Source organism: Pseudophryne corroboree, chromosome 1 (assembly GCF_028390025.1).
Source record: "Pseudophryne corroboree isolate aPseCor3 chromosome 1, aPseCor3.hap2, whole genome shotgun sequence".
NCBI lineage: Eukaryota > Metazoa > Chordata > Amphibia > Anura > Myobatrachidae > Pseudophryne > Pseudophryne corroboree.
The window spans coordinates 976,603,771-976,624,552 of NC_086444.1; the positions used below are offsets into that span (position 1 = coordinate 976,603,771).

The window sequence follows — 20,782 nt, forward strand, 5'->3', positions numbered from 1 at the left end:
GAGTGCCGCTGTATTCTTCTTTTGCAAATTTTATATATATATATATATATATATATATGAAGTTGCACCTTGATATATATGCTATTTATTTATATATGAAATTGCACCTTGAATTACACCATTTATTTGCTCAATTTATCTTAATCATCTTCAGTATTCAAGACATTGACTTACAGAATTACTGACGTAGCTAGTAGGTTCCCAGGAAGTTGGCATGGTAGGAGCTGGTGGAGGGGGCGGAGGGGGTGCCGGGGGGTTCATGTTCCACGTAGACTGACACTGGTCAATGAAAGCCGGATTTTGTACTTCAGGACACGAGTAACCATTGTGGTAGTTCATGTTTTCTGGAAGAATGAAGATCACGGATCATTTCTAAAGATTCATTTTAAATCACTGACTATAATTATTACAGTAGCTCAAGCTGTGGATCTTGTAAAATGTGTCATCCAGTAATGAATACACCTGTGCATGGGAAACAGTTAGCTTACCGACTTACGGGATCCCAACACCAGGATCCTGATGGAGGACTCATTGTCGCCGCCAAAATACCGACGCCGCTCGGGATGCCGGTGTCAGATTACCAACACCCAGCATCCCGATGGACCTCACTGTCATCCGGCCTCGCAGGGGGTAAGTTTAGGCTGCAGCGCCGGGAGGGTTAGGGACTGGGGAGGGAGGGTTAGGCACATACAGGCGGAGGTTAGGTTTAGGCAGCGTTGAAGGGTTAGGCACCAAGCAAGGAGGGTTAGCGCAGAGGCAAGAGGAGGGTTAGCGCAGGGGCAAGAGGAGGGTTAGCGCAGGGGCAAGAGGAGGGTTAGCGCAGGGGCAAGAGGAGGGTTAGCGCAGGGGCAAGAGGAGGGTTAGCACAGGGGTTAGCGCAGGGGCAAGAGGAGGGTTAGCACAGGGGTTAGCGCAGGGGGAAGAGGAGGGTTAGCACAGGGGGAAGAGGAGGGTTAGGGGCCTTAATGGGGGCTGTTGGAATTCTGATGGATGGGATGCCGCTGTCGGTATACTGACCGCCGGAGTCCCATCCATCGGTGAATCATACTGATCCCCTGTGCATCAATTAGGCCTGGAAACATGCATTGTTAGCTGTTCCTGGTAACTGGAGTTGGAAAACACTTTTTTTTTTTACTTGCTCACGGTCAGAATTCAGTCTACTGTACACACTCCTCATGAAGAAGCATGAGAGCTGCAAAGCTAATTCATTACAGCTGAGAGGCAGGCATATTCTTCACCAGCACAAAACTAATTTTACAAACGATTATAGAAGGACATCATGGAAAGTCAATTGTGTTATTTACTTATTAGCAGTTTCTTATATAGCACAGCATATTCCGTTGCGCGTGTTACAAGTACAAACCTTACTGCGTATTGAAGCAAACCAACACAGAGCTCTTTATTTCTTTCTATAGTATATTTTAAGCATTATTTTAAAGCAGCGATAATTTGAACGCCAAAACCAGGTTGTCTTTTAAATAACTGCCGACTTGCCAGAATCCCACTGATGCCTGCATCACATAATGCTACAATAAGCAGCTGTTAAGATGCCCAAGAAAACCCCCCCAAAAAACTAAAATTAGGGATTCTCAATCTTCGTACTCAAGGCACTCCAATAGTCCCCAGGTTTTAATGTTATCCAGGCTTGAGCAAAAAGGGTAAAAAGCAAAAAATAACTGAGGTACTAATTAAAACACTTGTATTTAAGTATGGCTAAACTATTCAAAGTGTCATAATAAAGACAACAGCAATAAAGGATATTAGAGCAGTAAAACAGTACAGGTGATATAGAGGCATAATAATACAATTAAAACTATAATAAAATTCTAAAAAGATATCATGCAACATACATTTAAAAGATAAAGCAATAAAATCAAACAAAACGAAGACTAGATAATATCCATGTATGGATTGTATTCTACCAGAGCATAATAAAGATGTGTGTTATTTTCTGTTTTCTGGAGATTATAATCACACTTTTATAGCCCTTCTCACTAGCAACAAATTGAAAAGTCACAAGAAGTGTGGGTTCCTTTAAAGAAAAATGTGACACAGTGGGATAACAATTTATATCACACATACTGTATTTAGATACAAAAATAAGAATAAAAAATAACTCTTTAGGAGAAATCTATGTCCGGATGTAGCTTACTACAACATAAATTCCACAAATATAGAATTCCTTCCTGGCTGTGTGTGGCTGTCTACATTCATATGATAAGAATACTGAATGGCAATGTTTGCTAAAATACAAACATGGCTGTTAAAATATGTTATAAACACAGTTTAACCTTAGAATGATGAGAAATTTGAAACCGACAACAGACCTCCTTAATTACAAATGGCGGTATCCAATTGGCCACAGTAATTTACAGCGGCAAATTGACCCACCTAGGGCTTCCCAGATAACAAGCCTTAGATACCCATTTTTTCGCAAAACACATGGGTCCGGGAACTTATGCCGGATCACCATGTTTTCACCTGAAAACAGGTAATTTTTTAGCCGAAAACCCACCGCTATAATTGGCTAGCCTGATAAAGACCATCGGGTGAAAAATGCGATAATAGTTTTTTACGGCCACAAAATTTGCACTGATAATTGGATACCTCCCTAATTATTAAAGGGTTATTTTACATGCTAAAAATTAAGTATCAACCATATCAGTTCTCTACAAAGGGTTATGTTTTCATTGTTAAGTACCTTTAATAAAAATACTGGCTACAATACTTCTAAAGCAATGATATTGATACTGTGCCTCATTAAAAAGATCATTAATTTCTTATCAGCCAATGCAGGGTAATAGTGGGTAATTAGCACTATGGGGGTTATTGAAAATTGGTCGCTGCCCCCGGACACCCTTCAATCACGATGCAATCGCATCCTTCCGGGATACGATCGCATGTTCAAGGGTCACGCGCTGTAGCATAGACCCTCTGGATGCGGCCGCGGCATGTGAAGCATCGGCTGTGTCCAGGTCTGAATAAAGCCCTAAGTTTGTCAGTAGTAAGAAGCACTCACTGATGTATGTTTATGAGGAAAAGGTAGAAAACGGTTTCCAATTTCAAAACAAAACAGTATGCAGAGGTTTAATACCGTGCGGTGTACTGTGGTGATGTGTGTCTGCGCACATCACGGTAGAATACAGAAACTCAACACCACTGAAGGTCTTGCCCATTTTATGGGATATAAGGGTGTGTTACTGATCACAAAGTGCCTTCGCCCGATCATTACGGTTTTAGAGTGACTCTCCTCAAAACAAATAAGATTTTCACAGTAACCATTTTTTCCTGCTACAGCCCTTACGTGTTGTGAGTTACACTGCAGCGGAAGAGGGGAAAATAGAACTAGAGTTACTAGAATTTAGATGAACGCAGTTCTGCATTTCCGCATATCGAGTCTAATTTAGGTTTTAGCAAATGATCTTGAAAAGCACAAACAAAACCATGCCACCAACCCCACCTCCCAAAAGAAAAAAAAACAAGAACCTGTTCTGCCTTATTTTTACCAAGTTGCAACATAGTGCACTTGATGTTACTTAAATCCAAAAGCTGTGTATGAGAAGCATCTGCCATACTAATGTAGTGAGGATATTGCTTGCAAGCTTAGTTCTGCTTCTACAAGGAAGCCTCCAGTTTCATTTCTCTATTCCAGAAGCCATTAATGACTATGTGTTCTTAGTAAACTGTATAAATCAGCTATCTTCTTGCTGTGTGGTCAGCCGTATAACACAGGGACAGACTTCCACACACCAGTACAGTACAAGGTAGATGCACTTTATTACGCATAATACTGACTACAATACAATTACTAAAATAGAAATATATAGGTAAATACAATATATTTTGAGCCATGTGTTATATTAGCTATATTAACAGTAGAAGACCGTTTTTAAAAAAAAGTAAAATAATAATAGCAAAACAATAAACCATTTTTTCATTACTACGTACAATCTATTAGTCACATATAATTTCCACTATATTCCATAGATTAGATTTTTACCTTCGGTGTAAGAGTTAAAGTCATTTATCTCCAGCGAACCATACATTCCAGAAAACTGCCCATCACATGTTGAATTCCAATTGATGTAGCTGAAACAAAACATCCTTTTTACTTTGAAATTTTTATTTCAGTCACAGTCAGACCTGCTTTCAGATCTATCAGGCCCCACTAGTCAAGTGTTTAGGTGGCAAGTAGTTGGCCAATCTAGGCTCCTGGGGGAAAATTCAATTGTTTACACCGGCGGCTGTTAGTGCCAGTTGCCCAATGGAACAATTCAATGACTGCTTGGTTCGGCCAAGAACAGCTCCCAGCACCAGCATTTTCTGCTTGTGGCCCACCAATGCTGGCAAGTGATACTTTGGGCGCCCAAACAGCTCTTTTCATATTGCGCCCAGTACTTTCAGTGTGGCCCCCGTTACTTCAACAGACAATTGAATTGCCCCCCTGGACTTCAGAACACAATGACAAACCATTTATGTTCTACACACATAGTCAAGTGTAGCACAATTTACCTACATTCAAAACATAATAGACAGCACTTACAATATTTTTTATCTTTTGCACTATGAAAGTATAGCATACTTTTACATATTTGGCAGTATTTGCCCCTTAACAGAGTAACATTAAATAGGTTTGGTGCCCAGAGAGACAATTTCAGTGGATTGCTGGGGAACATATTTAGGGCGGTATCCTATTAGCCACGATAACGCGGCTTCAAGATAGTTTATTGCAGTTTTTATATCTCTGTATCCAATTAGCTGCAAAAAGTAATCGGCAAAAAGTCTCCATAAGGTTTATCGCAAATTTCTCTTCACCATCTCTGAGCAGGTGATAAGTAGTGCAAAACCCCTATTTTAAGGTAAAAAATACGATTTTAAACCTACCGGTAAATCTTTTTCTCCTAGTCCGTAGAGGATGCTGGGGACTCCGTAAGGACCATGGGGATAGACGGGCTCCGCAGTAGACATGGGCACTAAGAAAGAACTTTAGGTATGGGTGTGCACTGGCTCCTCCCTCTATGCCCCTCCTCCAGACCTCAGTTAGAGAAACTGTGCCCAGAGGAGACTGACAGTATGAGGAAAGGATTTTAGTTAATCTAAGGGCAAGATTCGTACCAGCCCACACCATCCACACCGTATAACTTGGGAAATACGAACCAGTTAACAGTATGAAACAACACAGCATCAGTCCGAGACTGAGGAAAACTGTAACATAACCCTTATGTAAGCAAAAACTATATACAAGTCTTGCAGAAGTAGTCCGCACTTGGGACGGGCGCCCAGCATCCTCTACGGACTAAGAGAAAAATATTTACCGGTAGGTTTAAAATCTTATTTTCTCTTACGTCCTAGAGGATGCTGGGGACTCCGTAAGGACCATGGGGATTATACCAAAGCTCCCAAACGGGCGGGAGAGTGCGGATGACTCTGCAGCACCGATTGAGCAAACATGAGGTCCTCCTCAGCCAGGGTATCAAACTTGTAGAATTTTGCAAAAGTGTTTGAACCCGACCAAGTAGCAGCTCGGCACAGCTGTAATGCCGAGACCCCTCGGGCAGCCGCCCAAGAAGAGCCCACTTTCCTGGTGGAATGGGCCTTTATTGATTTTGGTAACGGCAATCCAGCCGTAGAATGAGCCTGCTGAATCGTGTTACAGATCCAGCGAGCAATAGTCTGCTTGGAAGCAGGAGCGCCAACCTTGTTGGCTGCATACAGGATAAACAGTGCTTCTGTTTTCCTGACCCTAGCCGTTCTGGCCACATACATTTTCAAAGCCCTGACCACATCAAGGGACTCGGACTCCTCCAAGTCTCGCGTAGCTACAGGCACCACAATAGGTTAGTTCATATGAAAAGACGAAACCACCTTTGGCAAGAATTGAGGACGGGTCCGGAATTCCGCTCTATCCATATGGAAAACTAAATAGGGGCTTTTATGAGACAAAGCCGCCAATTCTGACACTCGCCTAGCCGAAGCCAAGGCTAACAACATGACCACTTTCCAAGTGAGATATTTTAACTCCACCGTTGTAAGTGGTTCAAACCAGTGCGACTTAAGGAAACAACACCACGTTCAGGTCCCAAGGTGCCACTGGTGGTACAAAAGGAGGCTGAATATGCAGCACTCCCTTGACAAAAGTCTGTACTTCTGGGAGAGAAGCCAATTCCTTCTGAAAGAAAATGGAAAGGGCCGAAATCTGAACCTTAATGGAGCCTAATTATAGGCCCAAATTCACTCCAGTCTGTAGGAAGTGAAGGAAACGGCCCAGATGGCCTCACACCAAGAAACATACTTCCGCCATATACGGTGATAATGTTTAGCTGTCACGTCCTTCCTAGCCTTTATCAGAGTAGGAATGACCTCATCCGGAAAACCCTTGTCCGCTAGGATCCAGCGTTCAACCGCCATGCCGTCAAACGCAGCCGTGGTAAGTCTTGGAACAGACAGGGCCCCTGTTGTAACAGGTCCTGTCTTAGAGGAAGAGGCCACGGATCTTCTGTGAGCATTTCCTGCAGATCCGGATACCAGGTCCTTCGTGGCCAATCTGGAACAATGAGAATTGTCTGTATTCCTCTTTTTCTTATTATTCTCAACACCTTGGGTATGAGAGGAAGAGGAGGAAACACATAGACCGACTGGAACATCCACGGGGTCACGAGGGCGTCCACTGCCACCGCCTGAGGGTCTCTTGACCTGGCGCAATACCTCTGTAGTTTTTTGTTGAGGCGGGACGCCATCATGTCTATCTGGGGCAGTCCCCACTGACTTGCAATCTGTGCGAAGACTTCCTGATGAAGTCCCCACTCTCCTGGATGTAGATCGTGTCTGCTGAGGAAGTCTGCTTCCCAGTTGTCCACTCCCGGAATGAACACTGCTGACAGTGCGCTTACATGATTTTCCGCCCAGCGAAGAATCCTGGTGGCTTCCGCCATTGCCACTCTGCTCCTTGTGCTGCCTTGGCGGTTTACTTGAGCCACTGCGGTGATGTTGTCTGACTGAATCAGAACCGGTAGGTCGCGAAGCAAAGTCTCCGCTTGACGAAGGGCGTTGTATATGACCCTCAGCTCCAGGACGTTGATGTGAAGACAAGTCTCCTGGCTTGACCAAAGACCTTGGAAGTTTCTTCCCTGTGTGACTGCTGCCCAACCTCGGAGGCTCACGTCCGTTGTTACCAGAATCCAGTCCTGAATGGCGAACCTGCGACCCTCTAGAAGGTGAGCACTCTGTAGCCACCACAGGAGAGACACCCTTGCCCTGGGGGACAGGGTGATCGATTGATGAATCTGTAGGTGTGACCCGGACCACTTGTCCAGTAGGTCCCATTGGAAGGTCCTCGCATGGAACCTGCCGAAGGGAATGGCCTCGTAAGATGCCACCATCTTTCCTAGGACTCGAGTGCAGTGATGCACTGACACCTGTTTTGGCTTCAATAGGTCCCTGACCAGAGTCATGAGTTCCTGGGCCTTTTCCCTCGGAAGATAACCCTTTTCTGGTCTGTATCCAGAATCATGCCTAAGAAGGTCAAACGAGTCGTATGAACTAACTGTGACTTCGGGATACTGAGAATCCAGCCGTGTTGTTGTAACACCTTCAGTGAAAGTGACACGCTGATCAACAACTGCTCTCGCGATCTCTCTTTTATGAGGAGATCGTCCAAGTACGGGATAATTGTGACACCCTGCTTGCGCAGGAGCACCATCATTTCCGCCATTACCTTGGTGAAAATCCTCGGGGCCGTGGAAAGCCCAAACGGCAACGTCTGAAATTGGTAATGACAATCCTGTACCGCAAATCTCAGGTACGCCTGATGAGGTGGATATATGGGAACATGAAGGTATGCATCCTTTATGTCCAGGGATACCATAAAATTCCCCCCTTCCAGGCTGGCGATGACCGCTCTGAGCGATTCCATCTTGTACTTGAACCTTTTCAAGTATAGGTTCAAGGACTTTAAATTTAAAATGGGTCTGACCGAAACGTCCGGTTTCGGGACTACAAATAGGGTTGAGTAATATCCCCTCCCTTGTTGAAGCAGGGGATCTTTGACCACCACCTGTTGAAGACACAATTTGTGAATTGCATTTAAAACTATCTCCCTCTCTGGGGGAGAAGCTGGTAGGGCCGATTTGAAAAACCGGCGAGGAGGCACCTCTTCGAATTCCAGCTTGTAACCCTGGGAAACAATTTCTATTGCCCAGGGATCCACCTGTGAGTGAACCCAGATGTGGCTGAAAAGTCGAAGACGTGCCCCCACTGGGGCAGACTCCCTCAGGGAAGCCCCAGCGTCATGCGGTGGATTTTGTAGAGGCCGGGGAGGACTTCTGCTCCTGGGAACTAGCTGTGGTTGGCAGCTTTTTCCCTCTGCCCTTACCTCTGGCAAGAAAGGACGATCCCCGTACTCTCTTGTTTTTATTTGACCGAAAGGACTGCATTTGATAATGTGGCGCTTTCTTCAGCTGTGAGGGAATATAAGGCAAAAAACTTGATTTACCTGCCGTAGCTGTGGAGACCAGGTCCGAGAGACCTTCCCCAAACAATTCCTCACCCGTGTAAGGTAAAACCTCCATATGCCTCTTTGAGTCGGCATCACCTGTCCATTGCCTGTCCATAGGACTCGTCTAGCAGAAATCGACATAGCGTTGACTCTGGAACCCTCATATATAAGACAGCATCTTTAATATGACCCAGGGTAAATGAAAAGGTATCCTTATCCAGGGTATCCAATTCCGCCGATAAGGTATCTGTCCACGCTGCTACAGCGCTACAAACCCAAGCCGACGCTATCGCCGGTCTGAGTAAGGTACCAGAGTGTGTGTAAATGGACTTTAAGGTAGCCTCCTGCTTGCGATCAGCAGGATCCTTGAGGGCAGCAGTATCTTGGGATGGCAGTGCTACCTTTTTGGATAAGCGTGTCCACCCTTGGGGAGGATTCCCACCGTATCCTGTCCTTAGCCGGGAAAGGATACGCCATAAGAATCCTTTTAGGAATCCGCAGTTTCCTGTCTGAAGATTCCAACGCCTTTTCAAATAACTCGTTCAGCTCATGAGAAGGGGTAAAGGTTACCTCAGGTTTCTTTTCCTTATACATATGTACCCTCGTGTCAGGGACAGGGGGTTCCTCTGTGATATGCAAAAATAAGATTTTACTCACCGGTAAATCTATTTCTCGTAGTCCGTAGTGGATGCTGGGGACTTCGTAAAGACCATGGGGAATAGACGGCTCCGCAGGAGACTGGGCACATCTAAGAAAGATTTAGGACTATCTGGTGTGCACTGGCTCCTCCCCCTATGACCCTCCTCCAAGCCTCAGTTAGGAACTGTGCCCGGAAGAGCTGACACAATAAGGAAGGATTTTTTTTTTTTGAATCCCGGGTAAGACTCATACCAGCCACACCAATCACACCATATAACACGTGATAGGAACCCCGGTTAACAGTATGATAACAAATTGGAGCCTCTGAAGAGATGGCTCACAACAAAACCCGATTTTTGTAACAATAACTATGTACAGGTATTGCAGACAATCCGCACTTGGGATGGGCGCCCAGCATCCACTACGGACTACGAGAAATCGATTTACCGGTGAGTAAAATCTTATTTTCTCTGACGTCCTAGTGGATGCTGGGGACTCCGTAAGGACCATGGGGATTATACCAAAGCTCCCAAACGGGCGGGAGAGTGCGGATGACTCTGCAGCACCGAATGAGAGAATTCCAGGTCCTCCTCAGCCAGGGTATCAAATTTGTAGAATTTTGCAAACGTGTTTGCCCCCGACCAAGTAGCTGCTCTGCAAAGTTGTAAAGCCGAGACCCCTCGGGCAGCCGCCCAAGATGAGCCCACCTTCCGTGTGGAATGGGCTTTTACAGATTTAGGCTGCGGTAAGCCTACCGCAGAATGCGCCAGCTGAATAGTGCTACAAATCCAGCGCGCAATAGACTGCTTAGAAGCAGGAGCACCCAGCTTGGTGGGTGCATATAGGATAAACAGCGAGTCAGTCTTTCTGACTCCAGCCATCCTGGAAATATAAATTTTTAGGGCCCTGACTACGTCCAGCAACTTGGAATCCTCCAAGTCCCTAGTAGCCGCAGGCACCACAATAGGTTGGTTCAAGTGAAAAGCTGAGACCACCTTTGGGAGAAACTGAGGACGAGTCCTCAATTCTGCCCTATCCATATGGAAAATCAGATAAGGGCTTTTACAAGACAAAGCCGCCAATTCTGAAACCCGCCTGGCCGACGCCAAGGCCAACCGCATGACCACTTTCCACGTGAGATATTTTAAATCCACAGTCTTAAGTGGTTCGAACCAATGTGATTTCAGGAATGCCAAAACCACATTGAGATCCCAAGGTGCCACTGGGGGCACAAAAGGAGGCTGAATATGCAGTACTCCTTTGACAAAAGTCTGAACTTCGGGCAGAGAAGCCAGTTCTTTTTAGAAGAAAATCGACAGAGCCGAAATCTGGACCTTTATGGACCCCAATTTGAGGCCCAACGTCACCCCTGCTTGCAGGAAGTGCAGGAATCGACCCAGTTGAAATTCCTCCGTCGGGGCCTTCATGGCCTCACACCAAGCAACATATTTTCGCCAAATGCGGTGATAATGTCTTGCGGTGACATCCTTCCTGGCTTTGATCAGGGTAGGGATGACTTCCTCCGGAATACCCTTTTCCTTCAGGATCCGGTGTTCAACCGCCATGCCGTCAAACGCAGCCGCGGTAAGTCTTGGAACAGACAGGGTCCCTGCTGCAGCAGGTCTTGTCTGAGCGGCAGAGGCCAAGGGTCCTCTGTAAGCATCTCTTGAAGTTCCGGGTACCAAGCTCTTCTTGGCCAATCCGGAACCACGAGTATGGTTTTCACTCCTCGCCTTCTTATTATTCTCATTACCTTGGGTATGAGAGGTAGAGGAGGAAACACATAAACCGACTGGTACACCCATGGTGTCACTAGAGCGTCCACCGCTATCGCCTGAGGGTCTCTTGACCGGGCGCAATATCTTTTAAACTTCTTGTTGAGGCGGGACGCCATCATGTCTACCTGTGGTTTTTCCCACCGGTTGACCAGCATTTGGAAGACTTCTGGATGAAGTCCCCATTCTCCCGGGTGGAGGTCGTGCCTGCTGAGGAAGTCTGCTTCCCAGTTGTCCACTCCCGGAATGAACACTGCCGTCAGTGCTAACACATGATTCTCTGCCCATCTGAGAATCCTTGTGGCTTCTGCCATCGCCATCCTGCTTCTCGTGCCGCCCTGTCTGTTTACATGGGCGACCGCCGTGATGTTGTCTGACTGGATCAGTACCGGCTGGTTTTGAAGCAGGGGTCTTGCCTGGCTTAGGGCATTGTAAATGGCCCTTAGCTCCAGGATATTTATGTGAAGAGAAATCTCCTGATTTGACCACAGTCCTTGGAAATTTCTTCCCTTTGTGACTGCCCCCCAGCCCCGAAGGCTGGCATCCGTGGTCGCCAGGACCCAGTCCTGTATTCCGAATCTGAGGCCCTCTAGTAGATGAGCCCTCTGCAGCCACCACAGCAGCGACACCCTGGTTCTGGCCGATAGGGTTATCCGCTGTTGCATCTGGAGATGGGACCCGGACCATTTGTCCAACAGGTCCCACTGGAACGTCCTTGCGTGGAACCTTCCGAATGGAATTGCTTCGTACGAAGCTACCATTTTTCCCAGGACTCGTGTGTATTGATGTACCGACACTTTTCCTGGTTTTAGAATGTCTCTGACAATTCCTCGGCTTTTTCCAGTGGAAGAAACACTCTTTTCTGGTCTGTGTCCAGAATCATTCCCAGGAACAGAAGACGTGTCGTCAGGACCAGCTGTGACTTTGGAATGTTTAGAATCCAGCCGTGCTGTTGTAGCACTTCCTGAGAAAGTGCCACCCCCACTATCAACTGTTCTTTGGACCTCGCCTTTATCAGGAGATCGTCCAAGTACGGGATAATTAAAACTCCCTTCTTGCGAAGGAGTATCATCATTTCGGCCATTACCTTGGCAAAGACCCTCGGTGCCGTGGATAACCCGAACGGCAGCGTCTGGAACTGATAGTGACAGTCCTGTACCACAAATCTGAGGTACTCCTGGTGCGGAGGGTAAATGGGGACATGCAGGTACGCATCCTTGATGTCCAGGGATACCATGTAATCCCCCTCCTCCAGGCTCGCAATAACCGCCCTGAGCGATTCCATCTTGAACTTGAACCTTTTGATATAAGTGTTCAAGGTTTTTAAATTTAAGATGGGTCTCACCGAATCGTCCGGTTTCGGTACCACAAACATTGTGGAGTAGTAACCCTTTCCTTACTGAAGGAGGGGTACCTTGACGATCACTTTCTGTGAATACAGTTTTTGAATAGCCACCAACACTGCCTCCCTGGCAGAGGGAGTTGCCGGCAAGGCAGATTTTAGGAAACGGCGAGGGGGAGACGTCTCGAATTCCAGCCTGTACCCCTGAGATACTACTTGAAGGACCCAGGGATCCACTTGTGAGAGAGCCCACTGTGTGCTGAAAAACCTGAGACGTGCCCCCACCGTTCCCGAGTCCGCCTGAGCAGCCCCAGCGTCATGCTGTGGACTTACCGGACGCAGGGGAGGACTTCTGCTCCTGGGAACTAGCTGTGTGTTGCAGCTTTTTCCCCCTTCCTCTGCCCCTCGGCAGAAAGGATGAGCCTCTAGCCCGCTTATTTTTCTGGGGCCGAAAGGACTGTACCTGATAATACGGTGCTTTCTTTTGCTGTGGGGTAGCCTGTGGCAAAAAAGTCGATTTCCCAGCAGTAGCTGTGGAAACGAGGTCTGAAAGACCTTCCCCAAAAAGTTCCGCCCCTTTATAGGGTAAAACTTCCATGTGCCGCTTGGAGTCGGCATCACCTGACCATTGCCTAGTCCATAACCCCCGTCTGGCGGCAATGGACATAGCACTTATTTTTGATGCCAGCCAGCAAATATCCCTCTGTGCATCACGCATGTATAAGACCGCGTCTTTTATATGGTCAATCGGTAGCAAAATATTGTCCCTATCCATGGTATCAATGTTTTCCGACAGGGAGTCTGACCACGCAGCAGCAGCACTGCACATCCAAGCTGATGCAATAGCGGGTCTCAATATAATGCCAGTGTGTGTGTATATAGCTTTTAGGGTACTTTCCAGCTTTCTATCAGCAGGTTCTTTTAGGGCGGCCGTATCCGGAGACGGTAGTGCCACCTTCTTTGATAAGCGTGTCAATGCTTTATCTACCCTAGGGGGTGTTTCCCAGCGTGACCTATCCTCTGGCGGGAAAGGGTACGCAGCCATTAACCGTTTAGAAATGATCAATTTCTTATCTGGGGAAGTCCACGCTTCCTCACACACCTCATTTAATTCGTCAGATGCAGGAAAAACTACTGGTAGTTTTTTCTCACCAAACATAATACCCTTTTTTGTGGTACCTGGGGTACCATCAGAAATGTGTAAAACATTTTTCATAGCCTCAATCATATAACGGGTGGATCTATTGGAGGGTACACTCGTCTCATCATCGTCGACACTGGAGTCGGTATCCGTGTCGACATCTGTATCTGTCATCTGAGGTAGCGGGCGTTTTATAGCCCCTGATGACATTTGAGACGCTTGGACAGGCACAAGCTGAGTAGCCGGCTGTCCTATGTCGTCAAACCTTTTCTGTAAGGAGCTGACACTGTCACGTAATTCCTTCCATAAGTCCATCCACACTGGTGTCGACCCCGCAGGGGGTGACATCACATTCACAGGCATTTGCTCCGCCTCCACATCATTATCCTCATCATACATGTCGACACAGCAGTACCGACACACAGCAGACACACAGGGAATGCTCTTACAGAGGACAGGACCCCACAAAGCCCTTTGGGGAGACAGAGGGAGAGTATGCCAGCACACACCAGGGCGCTATATAACACAGGGATATCACTATACAGAGTGTTTTCCCCTATAGCTGCCTATAATATATATATATTGCGCCTAAATTGTGCCCCCCCTCTCTTTTTTACCCTTTCTGTAGTGCAGGACTGCAGGGGAGAGCCAGGGAGCTTCCTTCCAGCGAAGCTGTGAGGGAATAATGGCGCCAGTGTGCTGAGGGAGTTGGCTCCGCCCCTTTTTCGGCGGGCTTTCTCCCGCTATTTTATCGTTTCTGGCAGGGGTTAATATACACCTATATAGCCTCTGGGGCTATATATGGTGTTAGTTTTGCCAGCCAAGGTGTTATTATTGCTGCTCAGGGCGCCCCCCCCCCCCCCCAGCGCCCTGCACCCATCAGTGACCGCAGTGTGTGGTGTGCATGAGGAGCAATGGCGCACAGCTGCAGTGCTGTGCGCTACCTTGGAGAAGACAGAAGTCTTCAGCCGCCGATTTTCCGGACCACCTTCTTGTTTCTGGCTCTGTAAGGGGGACGGCGGCGCGGCTCTGGGAACGGACGACGAGGTCGGGTCCTGTGTTCGATCCCTCTGGAGCTAATGGTGTCCAGTAGCCTAAGAAGCCCAAGCTACCACCACTTAGGTAGGTTCGCTTCTTCTCCCCTTAGTCCCTCGTTGCAGTGAGCCTGTTGCCAGCAGGACTCACTGAAAATAAAAAACCTAAACTATACTTTCTTCTAGGATCTCAGGAGAGCCCCTAGTGTGCATCCAGCTCAGCCGGGCACAGAAATCTAACTGAGGCTTGGAGGAGGGTCATAGGGGGAGGAGCCAGTGCACACCAGATAGTCCTAAATCTTTTTTAGATGTGCCCAGTCTCCTGCGGAGCCGTCTATTCCCCATGGTCCTTACGGAGTCCCCAGCATCCACTAGGACGTCAGAGAAACATCCTTTATTGCAATAATCATATATTGAATACTTTTAGCCAATTTTGGCTGTAACTTTGCATCCTCGTAGTCGACACTGGAGTCAGAATCCGTGTCGGTATTAGTGTCTACTATTTGGGATAGTGGGCGCTTTTGAGACCCCGAAGGTCCCTGCAACATAGGGGTAGGCAGGCCTGACTCTCTGCATAATTCCTGGACTCAGCTTTGTCCAACCTTTTGTGCAATAAATTCACATTAGCACTTAAAACATTCCACATATCCACCCAGTCAGGTTTCGGTGTTGCCGACGGAGACACCACATTCATTTGTTCCACCTCCTCGCTAGGAAAGCCTTCTACCTCAGACATGCCGACACACGCATACCGACACACCACACACTCAGGGAATCCTCTTATCTGAAGACAGTTCCCCCACAAGGCCCTTTGGCGAGACAGAGAGAGAGTATGCCAGCACACACCCAGCGCTAATGACCCAGGAAAAAAAAACACAATATGTTTACCCAGATAGCGCTGTTATAATGTATTTGCGCCAAATTATGTGCCCCCCCCCCCTTCTTTAAAACCCTCTTTCACCGTGGTAAGCAGGGGAGAGTCCGGGGAGCTTCCTCTCAGCGGTGTGCTGTGGAGAAAATGGAGCTGGTGAGTGCTGGGGAACAAGCCCCGCCCCCTCAGCGGCGGGCTTCGGTCCCGCTGAAAAATTCAAAAACTGGCGGGGGATCTCTTTTATATACAGTGCCCAGCCTGTATATATACTTATTGCCAGCTCTGGAGGTCCTTATTGCTGCCCAGGGTGCCCCCCCCCCTGCGCCCTTACAGTGACTGCCGTGTGTGCGCTGTGTGGGAGCAATGGCGCACAGCGTTACCTCTATGAAGATCTGAAGTCTTCTGCCGCCTCTGAAGTCTTCTTTCTTCACATACTCACCCAGCTCCTATCTTCCGGCTCTGCGAGGAGGACGGCGGCGCGGCTCTGGGACGAACGGCGAGGTGAGACCTGCGTTCCATTCCCTCTGGCGCTAATGGTGTCCAGTAGCCTAAGAAACAGAGCCTAACATTAAAGTAGGTCTGTTTCTCTCCCCTCAGTCCCTCGATGCAGGGAGTCTGTGGCCAGCAGGATCCCTGAAAATAAAAAACCTAACTAAAATACTTTCTTTCCAGGAAACTCAGAAGAGCTCCCTGTAATGCACCCAGTCTCCTCTGGGCACAATAATCAACTGAGGTCTGGAGGAGGGGCATAGAGGGAGGACCCAGTGCACACCCATACCTAAAGTTCTTTCTTAGTGCCCATGTCTCCTGCGGAGCCCGTCTATCCCCATGGTCCTTACGGAGTCCCAAGCATCCTCTCGGACGTAAGACAAATATGGAGATTCGATTCAGAACCCCTGGGACACACCCCTCAATGACTAATTAGGCACTTGGATGTTTTTAATTGGTCAATAATTACATGTCATTTGTGAGGTAAAAAAAAATGACATAAGTGATGGAAATTAGGGTACAAGGAATAGGTATATTGGGGTGCTTCATGAGAGGAACAAGTGGGAGTAATCGGTCTGTTTATGTTTGGAATAGGATAGGTGCAAAAAACGGGAGCGCACAGTCTGCGATAAGCTGTTTTTTCAGGAGATAGGTACGATAACTTTAGCTGCGCTCACAGATTGCATTATCGTGGCTAATAGGATACCACCCTTAATATGTATAATAACAATGTTTCCTAAGTACAATGGGTTCTATTCAATTGAACGCAAATTGAATAGTCCCGCTGCTATTCAATTTAGTGGTTTAGTCCGTCTAATGGTTTTCTGCTCACACACCCCCAGGTGTGCGAGCAGCAATCTGACAAAACTAGTGCCACAGTGCTGTTTACTACCCTACCCCGGTACAAACAACATCGTGACAGGGCAGTTATGTCTGAGAATGCCTATTATGGGATTCTCCGACAAAGCAGCGCGCTGAATTGAATCAACCCCAATGATTATTGATAAGTAATGAGTCTGGTTGTAGCTTATTTTTGTGTTAAAGATCTTCCAAAATAACTGTATTCCTGGAATTTAATTTCAACAAGCTTAATGTAAAGGGGTGTAACCATAAATTCTGGGACATCAAATACAAATAAAATATAATATTTTGCTATGTGGCATACTGAAAGATCAGAATAGTATAGCGGTAGGTACTATACAATTTATCCAATATAGAACAGGATTCCTCTGGAACCCTCCCTGGCAATGTCCAACGCACATATGCACATGATGAAGATCCTGGCGACAGATAGTCCACTTCCCAGTTCTCCAAGCCTGGTATAATCAAGGCGGAGATCGCCACAGCATGTCTCTCTGCCCACTGTGGGATGCAGCAGGACTCTCATGTGGCCATGCAACTTCCCGTTCCCTCCTGCCGACTGAATTAACCCTGGTGGCCATGCCGACCCTTCCCGGCAAAGACAAACTGATTACCGGCCCAGACGAGCAGTTTATGTCCCAGAGCAAGAGGTTGAAAAGGTAGTCCGTGACCTAGTGGAGGAGAGACCCAGAGCGGCACACCTGCACACCCCTATGCACCCCAGCCTCAGACTGGTGCCCATAGTCCAAAGAATCCAATTCCAAATGGCGAATCGGCAACCCGCTGTGAAATTGTTTCTGAAGCCACCAGAGCAGGTGACACCACAACCACCAAGACAGAAGGCCCAACTGAAACGGTCTGTAATGGAGCCTGCTGAACTGATGGCCTCGAAAGAGGCCACTATCTTGTCCATGAAGTGAACTGACAGCCTCTTTGGCTTGAGAACCATCCTGACAAATTCTCAAATGTCTGGAGGAAGGAACATTAGTAGGGAAGTGTTCAAAATCATCCAAAAAAACTGAAGAATCTGGGTCGTCACCAGGTTATCGGCTGGTAGTTGACAATCCAAAAATGTTGGATGAGATCCTGGTGCATAAGGGACACCTGATCCAAAAGTTTGTCCACCGACAGAGCCTTAATGAGATCGTCCAGGTAAGGTACAATGGTCACGACCAGGAACTGGAGATGATGACCAATGATCACCACTATCACCTTGGTAAAGACCCTGGGTACAGACGACAGGTCGAAGGGATAGAGCTTGAAACGGATAATGAGAATCCCTGATGCCAAAGCAGAGGAACACCTGATGCGGTTCCCAAGATTGGAATGTGCAGGTAAGCATTCTTGATGTCCAATAACACCAGGAACTCTGCAGCCTCCAGACCTGCAATCACTAGGTGGAGGGATTCAGTCTTGAAACTTTAAATAAACATTTAATGATTTCAGATTTAAAATGAGCTGGACTAAACTGTCCGGCTTCAATCGGAACCACAGACAGATTTAAGTAACAGCCCCGAGTGTGTTGATGCACTGGAACTGTAACCAACACTTTGGAGGCGAGACGCTTGGCGATCGCCTGCTACAACACCTTTTGCTTCTGCCTCGTGACTGGCAGACCTGTGGTGAAAAATGGAACTAGGGCAACTGAACAAACTCTATCTTGTATCCGTGGGACACAAGATTGCAAATCCAAACATAGGAACAAATCTGAAACCTGACTTCCCTGAACTGAAACAGACGAGCACCCACCATGGGGCTCCCAGGCAGGACAGAAGACTGTCAGGCCACCAGCTAATCTGCAGGCTTGGGGTATGGATGACTGGAAAGACTGGGTTGCCTACCCTTGGTCCATCCTCCCTGAACCACAGACGAGGCACCTCTGGCTTTCCCTCGAAAACTGGTAGTGGCCCAAAAGGAATGAAGTAAAAGGTCCTGAGTAGGACCCATGTGGAGTAACTGAGGTTGAGAGCAAGAAAGTACTCCTGTCACCCATGCCCAGAGAAATCCACTTGTCCAGTTCTGGACCAAATAGGTTATCACCAGTGAATAGAAGCGCCTACACTGCACTCTTAGATTCGGCATCGGCTTGCCTAGCCCAAAGCCAAAGTGTGCGGCAAACCTCAATCTCTGAAGCCGCGATTTTACAACTACCCGCCAATATCCCTGGAGGCATCTCCCAGGTAAATAGCAGACTCCTGGATGTGCTCGGCTAGGGAAATTACGTCATTTCTTTGACGTCAGATCTTTAAAAATTTGACACAGGCCCGCAACTAACTGTTCAGCCAATTTCTCAACAGCATTATTTACCTAAGAGTCTACTAAGACTGGCCTGAGTATAACTCCCGCTGCTATGTACATAGATTTTAGGGTAGTTTCCAACCTCCGCTCCAAATCATCTTTCAAGGTAGTGGCCTCTGGGACAGGCAGCCTTGACTTTTTGACAGACAAAAAAAATCGACGGATCCACCGGTGAAGGAGTCTCCCATTTGACTCTATTAACTGATGGAAATGGGTAAAAGGAAAGAAAACGCTTGCACATTTGGAACATTTTGTCTGGATGTTTCCAAGCCGCAGACAGCTTCTCGTCTAATTGGAGAGAAGAGGGGAAGTTAACAAGTCTCTGTTTCCTACCTAACAAGGCATCCAAATACTCCTCAGAGTCCAAGATTTAAGGACCTGACAGACTGCCAGGATGAGGGCTTCTATTCCTTGTGCACCTGTATTCATCTCCTGTGAGAAATCCTCTACCTCCAATAACTCATCTTGCGGAAAGAGTGATCCGCATCAGATTTCTCATTGGACAGAAGTCTCTTTTTGGATGGGCGTCTTGCAGAGTTCTCTGAATTCCTGGAAGAGGACCCCATAATCTGCTAACCCCTGAGTCAAGGCTGGCACAGGTGCTTGAGAACAAGGCAATGAACCATAACTGAATCTTTAACCCCTTGTGGATGCCCATTCCCTACAGGAAACCACTAACACAGTAGTCAATTCTGACACGACACCTGCTAAGGGGGCTACCCAAGGCGGAGTATCGGCCTGAACAGGTTAAGCCCCACTGCAGGGTCGGAAGCCTCAACCTAACAGGATTCACACAGTGCCGCGCAGTTGAAGCACGCCTGCGGAAAATTCTTCTTGCACCTAGTGCAAGCAAATACCTTTTGAGAAGCCTTTGTCAGCAGCAGAACCCTTACCTGGCATTGTGAGCACATATACTATCAGTTACCCAGCAGACTGCTTGTGGGACAGATCTCACAACAGTAATTGTCTGAACACACACACAAAATTAAATATGCTGGCACTCACATAGTAAAGTGCTATTTAGTAGCAGACTATAAGACAGCACACAGAAATATGCTGCTGTAGCTGGCGGTAAATAAATCTAAAATATATTTTATATAGCTAGCACATGCATTAATCGCCACCATTGACTGTAACCTACCTGGGGGTCTACAACTAATTAGCATACACCCCCCTCCCCCCCCCACAATCACGTCAAGTGTGGCGTTCTGTATTCACCACTGCTAGCCGCCTGGATGCACGGTGGGCATGTGGGGACCTGGACACAAGCCACAGTAAGCTACAGTCCTCAAAAGGAGTTCTTCTTGAAATACAGGTTGAGTATCCCTTATCCAAAATGCTTGGGACCAGAGGTATTTTGGATATCGGATTTTTCCGTATTTTGGAATAATTAGATACCATAATGAGATATCATGGTGATGGGACCTAAATCTAAGCACAGAATGCATTTATGTTACATATACACCTTATACACACAGCCTGAAGGTAATTTTAGCCAATATTTTTTATAACTTTGTGCATTAAACAAAGTGTGTCTACAGTCACACAATTCATTTATGTTTCATATACACCTTATATACACAGCCTGAAGGTCATTTAATACATTATTATTAATAACTTTGTGTATTAAGCAAAGTTTGTGTACATTGAGCCATCAAAAAACAAAGGTTTCACTATCTCACTCAAAAAAGTCCGTATTTCGGAATATTCCGTATTTCGGAATATTTGGATATGGGATACTCAACCTGTATAAACAAAAATAAAACCAAAACCGCTGAGAGCGCATGGTGCATCCACAGTGCCCTCTTGCGCACTTTTAAAATTGTGGCTATTGGAGC

General features: G+C 46.9%; 1 protein-coding gene across 1 annotated transcript in view; it reads right to left on the bottom strand.

Moving 5' to 3' along the window:
* TMEM131L (transmembrane 131 like) overlaps positions 1–20,782 on the bottom strand; it is a 121,208-nt gene that overhangs the window by 3,531 nt on the left and 96,895 nt on the right. Inside the window, exons 16-17 of the mRNA XM_063956644.1 lie at positions 4,001–4,089; positions 175–344 (exon numbers count right to left, since the gene is read on the bottom strand). Of these exons, the coding sequence (XP_063812714.1) occupies positions 175–344; positions 4,001–4,089 (259 nt within the window). The remainder of the gene's footprint in view (positions 1–174; positions 345–4,000; positions 4,090–20,782) is intronic.